The sequence below is a fragment of the Clarias gariepinus genome, chromosome 22, assembly GCF_024256425.1.
Source record: "Clarias gariepinus isolate MV-2021 ecotype Netherlands chromosome 22, CGAR_prim_01v2, whole genome shotgun sequence".
NCBI classification, from domain to species: Eukaryota; Metazoa; Chordata; class Actinopteri; order Siluriformes; family Clariidae; genus Clarias; species Clarias gariepinus.
The window spans coordinates 15,372,501-15,387,225 of NC_071121.1; the positions used below are offsets into that span (position 1 = coordinate 15,372,501).

General features: G+C 38.8%; 2 protein-coding genes across 5 annotated transcripts in view; both read right to left on the reverse strand.

The window, feature by feature from the left end:
* The window catches only part of sla2b (Src like adaptor 2b), a 12,740-nt gene extending 9,036 nt beyond the window's left edge, over positions 1-3,704 (reverse strand). The window contains exons 1-4 of one of the 2 annotated variants that reach the window (XM_053483131.1): positions 3,369-3,704; positions 1,845-1,964; positions 1,465-1,561; positions 1,109-1,195 (exon numbers count right to left, since the gene is read on the reverse strand). In XM_053483131.1, coding sequence (XP_053339106.1) covers positions 1,109-1,195; positions 1,465-1,561; positions 1,845-1,935 — 275 coding nt within the window. In that variant the 5' untranslated portion in view covers positions 1,936-1,964; positions 3,369-3,704. The remainder of the gene's footprint in view (positions 1-1,108; positions 1,196-1,464; positions 1,562-1,844; positions 1,965-3,368) is intronic. The other variant, XM_053483129.1, reaches the window with a different exon arrangement.
* A 2,839-nt stretch (positions 3,705-6,543) lies between these two features.
* Positions 6,544-14,725, reverse strand: part of ndrg3b (ndrg family member 3b) — a 65,637-nt gene continuing 57,455 nt past the window's right edge. For 2 of the 3 annotated variants that reach the window (XM_053482444.1, XM_053482446.1), the window contains 5 exons: positions 13,913-13,960; positions 13,762-13,797; positions 13,556-13,607; positions 8,937-8,975; positions 6,544-7,848 (listed from right to left, as the gene is read on the reverse strand). In XM_053482444.1, coding sequence (XP_053338419.1) covers positions 7,673-7,848; positions 8,937-8,975; positions 13,556-13,607; positions 13,762-13,797; positions 13,913-13,960 — 351 coding nt within the window. In that variant the 3' untranslated portion in view covers positions 6,544-7,672. The remainder of the gene's footprint in view (positions 7,849-8,936; positions 8,976-13,555; positions 13,608-13,761; positions 13,798-13,912; positions 13,961-14,725) is intronic. The other variant, XM_053482445.1, reaches the window with a different exon arrangement.

Genomic DNA, 14,725 nt, shown 5'->3' on the forward strand with positions numbered 1-14,725 from the left:
CAAACACCTGCAAATGTAAAACTAACTGCTACTGCGTCTGTGAGACATCTATTCTGTTTGTGGCTCATTAGATTAATAATGTTACATTTGTAATGAAGCTCCACAGAGATGAAACACAGACACGACGATAAATAAAACATTTCAAAAACAGTGATTAAAAAACCGTCTCAGCTAAACGGATGTGACAGACAAATCTGGGGCACTGAAGAGGTAAAGAGTGAAAGAACACACAGGATGACGAAGACCGGGTGAGAGAAACCGAGAACGAGTGCAGAGTCGGGGAGGAGAAGGAGGTGGAGGGAGAAGAAGATAAACACCACGCAGACGAGCAGCGCTGCAACGGAGAGAGATCCACACATGTGGAAAGAGTTCTGTACTGTACACAGCTGTAACCTCCAACCCTCACACACACACACACACACACACACACACACACCTTTTTACGTAATTCGTGTTCCAAATGAAGTAAACTAACCCTCATTGGAAACTGACTGAAGTCACCCCTGTGGAAGACCCTCACATGACATCATCTGTGTCATTACTGTAAAATATCAGCCCACATATCAGTACAGTAGCGAGTCAGAGAGTCCAGTCTCACCTCCCCTTTACTTTTACTTATACCACTATTCATGCACATGCAAATAACAACTTTTTTTTTTTTTTTTAAAGTTTACCATAAAAAGCAGTTAAGAGTAATTAAACGTAATTAGTGAGACGATGCATTGCGTTAAAATACTGTATAGTCTCGAGTACCATTTTTTTGAAGAGAATTAGCTGCTTAGTTTTACTACTGAACATCCTGCAGAAGCAGCCGCAGTCCTTCCGAGCACTTTGTCACATCTGCTTCTTTTCTCATGCATGCATTTGTCTGTCGTTCTTTCATTTTGTCTAAAAAGTGCCTTTTTTACATAATACGCTGGTTTCTTTTCAGCACCTACAGATATTTCCCGGTAAGATGTTAATGTTTTTTTTTTTTTAGTTCCCACCTAATATTGTCATTAATAAGTATACTAATATAAAATTCACATAAGTCATACAATAAACATGTATAACGGGGGGTTATACAGATGTTTAAGACTTTTGCACTGTACTGTATGCAGGACTCTACCTGTTAAACACTTTACATGTGTACATGCTGGGGATGTAGCTCTCCACTCCTGTAGCAGATGACCTGACTTGCCACCATTCGCCTTCACTGTAACACACACACACACACGTTACTTGTTTCAAACTGTTATTCAGGTATTGATTTATAACCCCGACTGCGAGTAAATCAAGTCCTCTACGCTATCGTTAAACGACTTGGACAATTACACCAAGTGTTCTTCAGAGATATAGACAAAAAGGTGCCGACATAAAGAACAGTTTTTTTTGGGGGGGGGAACAGACTTGCACTGATGTTTTGAAACATTTCAGCACATCTGTGTCTGTGTTAATGCTGTAAGATGAAAGAAAAACACTTACTCGGAAAGCACTTCGAGTCTCTCCCCGAATCTGATGCTGCAGTCTGAGGGACTTCCTAACGGGTAGTTATACAGGGCAACCACTACATACCTGCCATCTGACAGAGACAAAAGACAGAGAGATTAAGGGAAGCAAGAGACTGTTTCATAACCTGACCACATCACTGCGCCTCTTCAGCTAGAAAGCCTCTTTAGATCTCGTTGCATAGAGAGTTCCTGTAATACCAGGCGAATATAAGCGCTTGTTATTATAACAGCTTGTCATAGATGTAGATTTAAGTTTCTTTCACAGTGTATGTTTAGATCTACTGATGGTCATACGTGTAATCTGTACCGCTCGACTGTGGTGTACGGTGAGGTGTTTGGCAGGCTAGTGCTCACCCATGGTTTGGGACTCAGTGTGTTGATCCGGATCCAGCAGGGACGTGTGATGGACGCTGTTCCTCCTCCCTTTACTTGGCCTGCTGCCCATGATACTCCTGCTATCAGCAGAACTGCAGTCTAGATTCAAAAAGAAAAACGGATGAAGAAATGGACCTTACATCGGTTTCCCAAACAGTTTAAAAACGTATTGTCAGTTTAGTTTTTTCTGAAGAATCGGAGGAAGGATGGTAAAACCGCTCCTTCACTCTGACCAACATTTTCCAACCACAGTTTCAATATCACGAACACATCTCTCTTAACTATGGCAAGTCCGGTCTAAAAATAGACCAGGTACAACGCTGACGTTGAACCATTATCTGCTAGTACACCGATGCACCAAAAATTGTGCGCCTAGACAGTTTTTACATGCGTCAGCGACATAAACAAGGCTTTCATGGGAGTAGTTTGCAACAAAGCGCTGGGTTACAGTACGTCACTATTCTTTTTTTTTTTTCATGTTATCGATTGAAAATAAAGTAATAATCGAATAAAGCCACAGTAGTGACGCTGATACGTTTCCTGGAACGGGTGACACTTTAAGAAGAAGTGCAAAGTAGATTGTAAAAAGGCATGATAAGAGTTATGCAAAAAAACAACAACAAAAAAGTGTCATATATTTAAATATAGATTTGGATTCGGGTGCAAAAATCACGAGAAAAATCCAAAGCACAGGTTATAAATAAATAAACCAACTAATCGGCATTTTTGAGGTTTGACTCTTTTATTTTTTTATTTTTGGGATTATTAATCCGGGGAAATATTTTGCAGCAAAGAATGCAATGAAAGATTCTATTTTGGAATATTATAAAACAAGACCTTGTGCAAAAACAATCATAAAACAGAAAGTAATCATTATCCCGCGAGTGCTCGTTTATTATGGTGATCCATGAACTCGAATGAGAGTCATGAAAGCACATTTTTATACAATAGATGAGAGAATAGCCACCTGTCAGACAGATGGGACGCCCCAGGACATCAGACCCAGGACATCAGACCCAGGACAGAGACGGTGCTGTCCTGATCACTATATTACACTGCACACATTTCCATTTCCATTCACAGCATTGGACAGACTGCTCCATCCAAAGTGGTTCACGGTACAGTACAGAAATGCTTTGCATTAGAATGGTTTCCTCATGCATGTAGAAATAGCTGGAGAAAACTCTAAAGCACGAACTCAATGACGTATAAGTTCGGTTGGAAAGAAATGAGCAAATAAATGCTAAGCAAAGATTTAAAATCAAACCAAATATATTGAAGTTTTGACATTTGTATGATGTCATTATTATTATTATTATATTCAAATGTTATGATTTTTTCATCAAAGATCAAATGCTTAAATGATCAAAAGTTTTTCAAACCGCGCTTTGCTTAAAACCAAAAAACCATGAAAGTATCTCATTTTACACGCTTGTTGCGAGATTAAATCAACCTGCCACTATATGTTCTTCAACTTAATCTGTGCATTAATGTTACACTTACCTCATATTTCTCTGCCAAGCTGTGACACAGTACCAGTTGTCTCTCCTCAGAGCATACAGATCTCTCTCTCTCTGTCTCTCTGTCTCTTTTCTGACTAAATTGTCTCAAAACCAACTGTCCCTGTAGACACGCCGAGATGAGTGGATGTGCTTCTGGTTTCTAGGCGTGCGTGAACTCAGAGAAACAAGTCGACTTGAAGATCAGGCCCCGAATGAAAGGAGTGTGTGATGAAGCCTGCAGTAGAAAGGTGTATGGGTGTATGTGCTCGAAGAAACTGTCAATGCTTCTGTGGTTCACGAAGATGAAAAACACACCGAGGCAAACTGTTTCATGACACACACACACACACACACACAAACCCACAACATGCACTAGCAGCAGTTTCCTGTGAAGCGGTGCACAGAAGATTCTAAACGTTTATACTGTGAGTTTAACCAAATGAAAAGGATCCAATCAGTAATGCAACGTTTTTAATGGAGCCGAGTTATATTGCAGTTCTACAGGATATTAAAACTTGAAAATGATGCAAATTTTTTTTTATATATAAATAAATAAATGACAGTTAAATTTATGACTTAAAAGTGTTATCGAAAACACAAAAATCTGTGACGTCATTATGAAAAATAATGGCATGCTAAGTATATTAAATATTTTAATTATTTACTGGTGCCACTATTATTTTTTTATTTTTCCATTTGTGCTGTATTTTGGAGGGCCAAAATATAAAAATCAAACAAACACGTACTTTGGTGAGAAATTTGGAATGGGATCAAAAGTCGGAAAGTTTGTGCTTTATATATACATACATATATATATATATTATGCACTCTCACCAAATATTCAACATGAACATGTAGTGTGTACAATATATTTCCATAATTATGCTTAACATTATACACATAACATGCATAACTACTTATAACTATTTCTAAATGTGTATAAACTCACATTTATCTTTATTTACCAAATTCCGTAATTTTGTTTATATTTCTTAAAATATTATATCATAAATTATTTTTATCAGTTCCTCTACTTCCCCCAAAAGGCTCAGCCTTTGCCAGGCCACAGTTGTTAATAAGAAACCTGTTCTTAATCTGTCTTGCCTGGTTAAATAAAGGTAAAAAAAAATAAAAATAAAAGTATCGGTGATTCATATTTTAGCCACAGAACTCACAAAGTTTCTTTGAATTTTAATAAGGTTTAATAAGGAGGATCGCACCAAATGATATACAGTATACATACAGTATATAACACATAGTGAACTTTTCCACATTCACACCATTCGCCCTTCAGCTAAGAGCCTTTAAGCTTTGAGAAAACACCAAAAATGATTCATCCTAATTCTAAATCTAATTTTAAGCATTTATTGCTAGAAATATGCACTTTTATTTGGTAATAACGTGGGTTAAAATTGTAAAAATGATTAAAGTCAGTGAAATAAAAACGCAGGATATACATGTATATGTAGTCCATTGAAAAAAATAGTTAGATAAATTAGTTGAATGTGACCACATTGATGTTTCCACTCGATAGGCAGTCTAGTTAAAAAAAGGACAAGAAGAGAAATCTCTCAAACATTTGATAAAAAACATTCATATTAAGTTTTTTTGTATGTTTTTCAAGAAAGAGACATGCAATGTATGTTAGTCTATAAAACACTTTGTTCATTCTATATAAACGGAGGTGTGAGATCATGTGCAGCTTTCTATTCCGCACCTCTCACTTAACAGTAGTGTCATCTTTCCTACCTCTTTTTTCCACTGTTAGTTTTAACAATATCGAATCGAATTTTTTTTATCTATATTATTAAGAAATAAACAAACACTCCTATATCCCTAATAATCCTTTTAAAACCAGCACTTAAATGATTTCCAGTTGAAGTAACTGATAGATGCCAGTGTAGCTGAGTCTGAACATTAAGAAAACATTCTTGCATCACATGTGAAGATACAAAGATACGTGTGATAAGTGCTGAGCGCTGCACTGTATGTTCTACATTCAATGGAAAGTGGACTCAGCAATCTAACACAAATTATCACAGTGTGTACAGAATTTTGGTTAGTCTATAAATAGCTGCATACCACCTGTGGCCAGATGCAAAAAATGATGACACGTTACTGGTAGGAAGATCACAAGTGCACTGCAGTGTATTTATTTCTGCATCTATCTGGACATTTTTTTGGCATAAATAAATACAGCACACTTATGAGATAACACAACTTAGTTGTATGTGTAGGTTTTGGTCTATGAAAGATTTGCTTTGTAGAAATCATCAAAGCGTTCACTGCTATAGAATCAGAAAAAGAAAATTCCATTGAAATTCAACCAAGGAATTTCTAGGGGTTTTTAAGTTAAACTGCGACTTTTGATTTTGTAGAATAAAAGAACATAGATATGAGAGTAAAAAACTCCCTTTATTTCTCTATATACTCCCCAGCTACACCAATAACCGATTTTTACACAATTTTTTTTTTTTTACACTGGAGCCATGATTCGACTGCTTGCTTTAAAAAAAATAGCCTCCCAGGAACTTCTTTAATAGCCCGAACATAGAAATCGCTCGTAACACGGTCAAGTGTATATGGTGGTTGTGGCAGTAACCCCAAGTGATGTTTTGAACGATTGTGTGTACAGAGGTGCATAGAGTTTGTATGTATTCCATTTTACTCCCCTAGTCCAAAGACATGCATTGCAGGTAGTAACAGATAGTGGTACAGATGAATGGATAGTTTAATGTATGGTCATAACTTCAACTTAGCTACTTGCTAAGCATTGGAAGCTGTAAATTAAATAATCAACCTTAAATAAAAATAAACCATGTTTGTAGCGTGCATAATCAATAAGGCAGGAAATGTAGAAATACAGACTTACTGCCAAGTTGATAAAAAGGCAAGGAGAAAACCCAGTAGGAAGACTGGCAGCTAGAGTAGCATATGACAATTTTCCACATTCTGCCAAAGTCTGGCCAATGGAGTAGAGTGACAAACAAACAACCCATCTGAAGCACATGATGGGACTTCTACAAGGCATGTTTGGTAACAAGCCATCCTCCAACAACCCAGAGTGCCAAATTAACAAAGGAATGGCTTCATAAAAAAGAGTGTTAAAGTCTTGAGACAGTCATGCAATGACGTTCATCTGGTACTTTGTGGTACAGAAAAGAGATGACAACAGGTTTGAGTATAACCTCTAACTTTATTAATTAGTACAAATCAACACACTCACTAGAAGTACAGTGCCCCATGTATGGTTGGAGAAGAAAGCCTGATGTCAAGGCAGTACAGTCATAAAGCAACAATGAATACACATCCAAGGAAACATTATAGCAATAGTATTTATACTAATATTTATAATAATATAGCTATAAAATTTAATAGATGAAGTAATCAGTACAGTTCAAGTAAACTGGAATTATCTGTTCACTGTACAGGAGGGGCGGAGTAAGTTAAAACCACACTCCTTTGTCAGTATTAATGTTTGCAGGGAGTGTACAGTTTAAATGATTTCATTCACTAAAACTACTATGAGATTCTAATAAATGACCATGTCTCTGCTTTTCCCCCCTCAATCAGCTAGATAGACTGAGAGTGCGTACGCTATGTTGGTCGTTCTGTCCACATCATTCTTTCTAAACGTGTTTTAGCTAGAACTCCTAAGAGTTTAATGAAAGGCAGCTCTGCCAGGAAAAACAAACAAACAAACAAACAAACTGTGTTCTGGTTCTCTAAATACATCAGTATATCTGTGTTACAGTGCAAAGTTACCCCCTGGGTGGGTGAAGTCTACAGTATATGTAGAAACAACTGAACAAAACAAATCCCAATATACACATCTATTGAGTTACATTAAAAACGACATGCTTATCATTAGTTTTGTGAGAATGTACAAGAAAACAACTATTCTGCAATCGAGAGACGGATATTTTCACAAAGCACTAAATATCGACAGGAAAACAGAAAGCTGTGGTTGAAGGAAAAAAAAAGTCAATGATGTACTGTATATCATAACCAGATGGAAGGGGAGATGTGAGATGTGGTTTGGTCTTCTCTATGGTATGGATCAGCAACAGGAAGATGTAATGAAAGTGCCTTCAGAACATTAACACTTCTACTCAAGAGACATCAGTCAGCATCGTACCAACGTATCAGGAAACAAAGACATTAAAAAAAAGGGTGTACAGACTGTGAACACATTTCAATAGTCGTACTTTGCATTGTTTCATTTCACCAGAAGCCTGGCTTCAAGGATATGAGAGAAAAGAAATCTGTGGCATAAGGAGAGATTTAGAGGCAGGTTTACACGCTTTAGCAAGACACCTCCATGGTTTGTGGTCTGGCCTGGGTCTCGTGACCTGGGCTGGCAGTGGCGCCCTCCGTCTGGGAGTTATTGAGAGTGCGGCTCCGCGCGCTTTCCACGGAGTTCATGCTGGAAGCCGAGTGGGTGCGGGAACGCGCCAAGCGTGTCATACCCGCAGTGGGCACTGAGAGAGAGAGAGAGAGAGAGAGAGAGAGAGGGAGAGAGAAATAGAAAGAAATGTAAATAAAATTGACAGCATAAAGATGACTTTGAAAGCTGTGTGTGAAAGCGTCTGAAAGTTGTGTTGGATCTGAAAAGAAAAAGCACATATTCCATACTGTGTTCATGACATTCTGTTTGTGATGCATGGTAGTCCAGCATCAGGGAGAATAATGAGCAACCTCACTGGGAATCTTCACCTAACTGGTGAAGGTCCCAGTTCAGGAGCACTTAAGGATACTTACACAATTCTGAGAATTCAATACAGTGCACACTCATTTCTAGCTGTCTGACTTGGCCAAGGTTGAAAAGGCACAAGGCTTAAACCTACTCTTATTCCCCTTATACATTATGATATTATAACATAATTATTAAAATCAGATATTCAGCACATTGCTCAGTAACTACTATAATCAGATCAGAACTGTAAATTTAACAGGAAATGTATGGATTATAAAAGTAAGGAAGGTTGGACCTGCGAGTAAGTTTAAGCCAAATGCAGCACGGTCATCAAACTCTTCCAAGTCTGCCAATATGCCTTGTGTCTTCCAGCCTGTGGCCTGAAAATCAGCATCTCAGATTTTTTGCAAACGCTAAATTGTCATTATTCTCATATGAAAGAAGGGAAATCCCTGAGTTACAACTGAAATCCAATTCATTTTTACTCTGGCTGAAAAATGAATATTCATGTAGAAATGCAGGGATTCCATGTAGAGATGCAGCATGCAAAAGAGCTCTGGTTAATGTAAAAAAAAATTGCATCAGACAGAGAGAAATAGTATCTTTAATAACCTGTCCCCGAGGTGCACACACACACACAAACACACATCCTTTCATCATGAAATACCGCATATTGGAGTAATGAGCACAGAATCATGCTACTAACACCATGATGCAGAGACACTGAGAAACACAGAACTGAATGTCAAGGGGTTGGCTGAATGGCGAGAACTGAGAAGGAGTGAAAGGGTGAAAAAGGCACTGAATGAACAGACAAAGAAGGGGACAAGACACTGAAAGTGCAGCCTAAAGTGTGGTCTGAACTCCTGGTACCTGCTTCGCTGTTCAGATGGCTGAGGAGCACATGGGGGACTGTTCACGTTTGACGGAGGGGTCAAAGAGGGGAGAGGAAAAGAGACGAGGAAGACAAAGATGTTACTAGTAAGTCTTTTTTTAAAAAAAAAAAAGACTGAAGAGAAAGAAAAGACAGATTAACTAAAGGATCATGGGAGAAAGTGCTACATCCTTCTGTGTCTGCGCAGAAACCGGCTCTGACAGAAGACACTATGTTTATAATCTTTATACAACAAAAGGCCCAGTATTAATCATAACTTACTTTAGTCCAAGCCTAATTCTCACTAATCCAGAGCATGAGCTACAATATTGATTACATCGTTACCTCTATTACTGTAGATCAAACACTGAGCAGAATGCACTGATGGACAAAATACATGGAAGGTTACATAATATACATCTTACATTTAAACTGCTTAGGCCTTGCTTTTCCCAGACTTGTTCCAGACAAAATTTTGTACAATGCAATTCTCTCTGCGTTTGGATTTTTTTTTTTTTTTTTTTTTTAGAGAGAGAGACACAGAATCTGCTAAGACACCTCAGAAACTTTTATTAGCAGCTGTACCCAGAGCTCCAACGTATTAATTATTTTGTAATTCAAACAACCTGCAGTCTCAAATATTCTGATAATTTACAAGAATAAAAACTGCTGAACACTCCATTTAACTGTTTTTTTTTATTTCATATACGACAACCTGCACAATTCGATTCATGAATGATCATACGTACGAGTTTCACCCCATTTGAACCAAAACATTGAATCTTGAATCACGGCTGGTGTACTGCATTGAGGACTGTGATGTGGCTACTACCATTCAAGCCTCTGAATATGCTACGCTGAATGAGCTGACACAGCTGGAATAAAGCTGTGAATCATGGGTAAATTATGGGGCCAGGGGTAGCTCAGTGGTTAAGGCATTAGACTACGGTTCGGAAGATCCCAGGTTTAAACCCCACAACCACCAAGTTGCCACTGTTGGGCCCTTGAGCAAGGCCCTTAACCCTCAACTGCTCAGATGTGTAATGAGATGCAAATCGCTCTGGATAAGAGCGTCTGCCAAATGCGTAAATGTAAATGTAACTGTATGTAATTAGTATTTTTCAAAAGGCATTGTGATTTTCATTTCAATTCGATTCAGTAGCACTAATGTTTATTGTATATTGCGACATGGTGGCAAAGTGGTTAGCACTGTCGCCTTGCATCTGCAGGGTCGGAGTTTGATTCCCACCTCGGGTCTGTGTGCATGGAGTTTGCATGTTGTCCTTGTGTTTGGTGGGTTTCCTCCAGGTACTCTGGCTTTCTCCCACAGTCCGAAGACATGCAGGTTAGTTCCCTAATAGCCCGTAGTGTGTGAATGACAATCGAGAGTCGAGCTGGCAACTCCACCCCTTAAGTAACTGCCACAGAAGTGACGGCTATATCGGACGTCAACCAATGTACATGTGGTCGGACCCAAAAAAACAAAACAAAACAAAATGTAAAAGAAGTGATGCTTTTACAAAACCGAGAGTATTTGTGTAAGACGTAAGCAGTATTTTCTGCCAAGGCTGTGGGATATTTATTATTATTATTTTTTTATTTTAGAGCATTTGTTTGTAAGTAATTGGTTTGTCAGTTCTGAATCTAAAGCTGAGCTACTGGTTTTATGAACTGAATCAGGCAACAAAAGTTTAACTAAATTGCATAATAAGTTTACCTGCATGGTTTTAACCAGAGTGGCAGCAAAAACCACCAACCCTGGAAAAAAAATCTATTTAAACAAACCAAAAAAATTATGCTAGACCTGACCGACATCTAACTAAAACAAAACATTGAGTTGATTTTGAAATGCCAGTTAGTCTAGCCCTACCTCTGTGGTTGTGGTTAAAGCACGAGTCCTACAGCACAATTAAACCTCAAAGAAAACAAATGACTGACACTCAACAACAACTACCTCTGCACACACCATAGCGACCGTTAGCTGTACAAATGCCACAATAAAGAACCAATTTAACCTTACCTAAACAATACGGCTATTTTGTGCAACTGAAGACTGACACTAGAGTGAAATTCACAAAAAAAATTTTTATAAATTACTAACAAACTTTGAACAACAAGTAAACAAACAGTACTGTAATATGTTAATAAATGGAACTCACCAAAAATATTCATACCCACAGCTAGGTTATTTTTCCACACACAAGCAGCAAACAACAAAAGTCCCCACAAAACCCACTTAGCAACAATACAATGCTATGACTACGTGAATGTGTGTTTTTCTTTTATTCTGGGTCAAATCTAGTTTATACAATCACACAGTGAGAGGAGGTGATATGGAGTGAGGCCAAAACTGACAGTCAGGAAGCAGATGACTAATCATGCCATGTTGAATAGGCAACATTTGGGACGTAATCGTGTCGTACATCCCCTGAGGTGCGTCATACGCACCAAATCATCTTCTCAGTCATGAAAAACTGAAATAAAAGTCCCTCAAAATCTGAAATGATAAGTTTAGGATTTTGTTTTTCGTTTTGTTCTCTTTGTTCACTGATGATTAGTACATTTTAACCACACAGCCTAATGATACACATTCTTTGTGTTTCATCACATTTCTTTTATCACAGGTCAAAAATAATCTATGATCCATCTTCCTATAAAATATTTACCTGAACCATATGAATAGCCAGTCTTTAAAACTCTAAAGGCTAGCCTCCGAGTGTCGCAGTGGTAAAGTGCTCGTCCTATCATCCGGAGATCGCTGGTTCAATCCCTGAGGTCTAGAGAGAGCTGATTGGCCGAGCTCTCTCAGGGGGGAGGGATGAGAGGTACTTTGTGCTTCCACATTAATCACGGCTCCACAGCCGATCAGGGGCGTCTGTGAGCTCGCGCACGCGGATGGAGCGGCTAGCGCTTTCCTCCGAGTGTGTTACTCCACCCCTAATGGTGCGTGAGCAACCAGTTTGAAAAGATGCGGTCGGCTGGTGTCAGGCAGTTCGGAGAAAACATGTGATAGTCTTCGGCCCTCCTGGCTGAATGGTAGTAGTAGTCTTAATGTGGAAGCCCCCTAGTGATGGGGAGGAATTAGCCATGATTAAATTAGGGGAAAAATCTGGAAAAAAATTTAACTCTGAGAGCTAGACCCATCACATTAATAGTTCGGTAATTTCATTAAAACCACCCATCTAATATGGTGCAGCTCCCACTTGATCCACCAAAACTCATGATCCTGACCCATGAGGGGCAATAACTCCACAAGACGTCTGAAGGTTTGCTTGTAGCATCTGGCACTGAGACATTAGCAGCACATGTCCTGTAAGTTGTAAGGTGGAGCCTCCCTGGTTTTGACCTTTATGTCCAGCTCATGCAACAGATGCTTGGCAGAATTTCAATCTGTAGAATTTGGAGGCCATGTCAACATCTTTCAGGAGGATTAAAAAAAAACATGACATTGGCTACAACCATTGGGGAAAAACTATCGTCATAGAATTGTGTACTTGGCCTGCAATAGTGTATATGTAGGTAGTTGGTTCATGTCTAGAAAATGTGATTAATCGGACGAGAGCACATTCTTTCATCGCTCCATGGTTCAGATTTTTTTAAGTAAAGTCAACTTTCACTTCCCACACACACTCATCTGTGAGCCTTGTACAGCCATAACCTTTTGCCGGTTCATTGGTCATCCTTCACTGGACCACTTTTGGTAGGTACTCATCACTGCATACTGTGAAAACCTGAGCATATGATCTATATACTTATATCTATATCTACCTACACACACCATCCCATGTAAACATGTATCCCTAGAACACCTTGGGGCTCAAGGTAGAAATACATCTTGGATGGGACACCATGCACGCACGCACGCACGCACGCACACACGTCTGATTTTTGCATCAGAAATGTTAAGAAGAGAGAAAGCAGGCAGGGGAGCAGTCCACGCAGGCCATGCAAAACAGCATACTGGCAGAGTTAAAGCTGCTTTACTTACACCCTGAAGCTCGCATCACTGCATAGCCACACAGGAAACAAAGTCAAATTTTGAGTTTGGCACTAGGAATTAGGCGCTAGTCCGACTCTGTCCTACACTTAACCTCTTGTAGCTCAATTTACACCTATTAAGCATTAAAGCACTGTTTTGGACTTGAACTGGGTTTACCTGAGAGACTGGAAGACAGTTGAGCTTAAAATCTTATGCACTACCGAAATTCTGTAATTTCCTTTTTACTATGTTGTGTCTTACAAATGCTTTGCTCATTAGTATTACAGTCAGTAACATATATTTAGTACCACAATCATAGAAATAAACAAGCCAGCAATCATGTGCTTGTGTGCTCATGCCTCTGTGTGTGTGTGTGTGTGTGTGTGTGTGTGTAGTGTTGCGTGGGAGGAAAAGGGGTTGCTGAGATGACGATTTTCACATGAAACTTCTGACAGTGAATTTTTCATAAGACACACAATGTTTAAAGAGACAAAAATGTACATAAGAGACATTTTAGACACGAAGTTACAGCTTAGATCATTAAAAACATGGAAAACAATACAGCTGTGTGACGTTTAAAGACAGGATGTCTACTGAAGGAACCGACTGGAAAGACAGTAATATGAGAAATATACTTACTGTAACCCATGCCCTGGACAAAGTACTTGAAAGCCTCAGCAAGTTTACCAGGCTGGGAAAAAATGAGCAATGTTATACAAGTGCATTCTTTACATTATTTAATATCTATACTACAATTGTGTGGTGTGTAGAGTTCAGTATTAAATAAACAGGTTGGATACAGTGATTCTGTAAAAATACTTTTTTTTCCTTTTACTCAGGCTTACTTGTACAACTTGGGGCAGCCCACCACAATCTGCCATCTGAAATAGTAAAAAAAAAACTGATTAGTTTCAACAATCACTAAATGCAAAACTATCTTTTTAAAAAGAAGCTTGCTAAAGAAAGCTTTTTTTTGCCAAGAGTGTCTTATCTTGCCTTCAGAAGGGTGGTCTTTGTTGGGTTTAACCTCGAGTTACACTCAACCTGAACAGAAAAACAGGGTTACCAATAAGATCAGACCAACGTGACAGTTTCTAAACACACACCATGTTCTGGACTAAAACATCTTAATAAATTTAAATTAAGGCATGACCTACTGCAAATTATTTCTTCAGGAGAGCTATAACAATTACTACATCAGACTTTAGCATGTATGTGGTGGCCTAGGGAAAACCCCTTACATGCAGCACTTCTCTACATAGTTATTGAAATCTGAACTATAGTATGTCCTCAGATGCATGTGTCTCAGACAGAACAAAAGTTACAGCAAATCAGGTTACATATAAAAAAAAAGTGTAAAAAATGTATGCGTGAAAGATTGTTTATTCTTGCATCATAGTTTCCCTTCACTGGAACTAAAGGTCACAAACCTGCATGACAATGCCCCGGTACACAAAGTGAAGTTGATTAAGATGTGGTTTCCCCAAGTATGCAAACTGCGACCTTCTCACTTGACACTAATACACACGGGACGGGAAGGGTACTATTGTATGTATAAAGCAGCACAGCGTCTTAATGGTTAGCACTGTCGCCGTCTCCGTAAAGACTTGTCTCTGCTCTGTGTGTGTGGAGTTTGTGCATGTTTTTTCCGTGCATTAAGAAGTTTTTGGGACGTCTTCCACGTCTATGCACAGCAAGTTGATTAACGTTCACAAACAGCCCATAGAGTGTGACTGGGTGTGCATGGGTGTGTGAGGCTTGTGACTTGCTGTCTAAGTTCTGGAAGTACCCTATACAGTATAAACATGG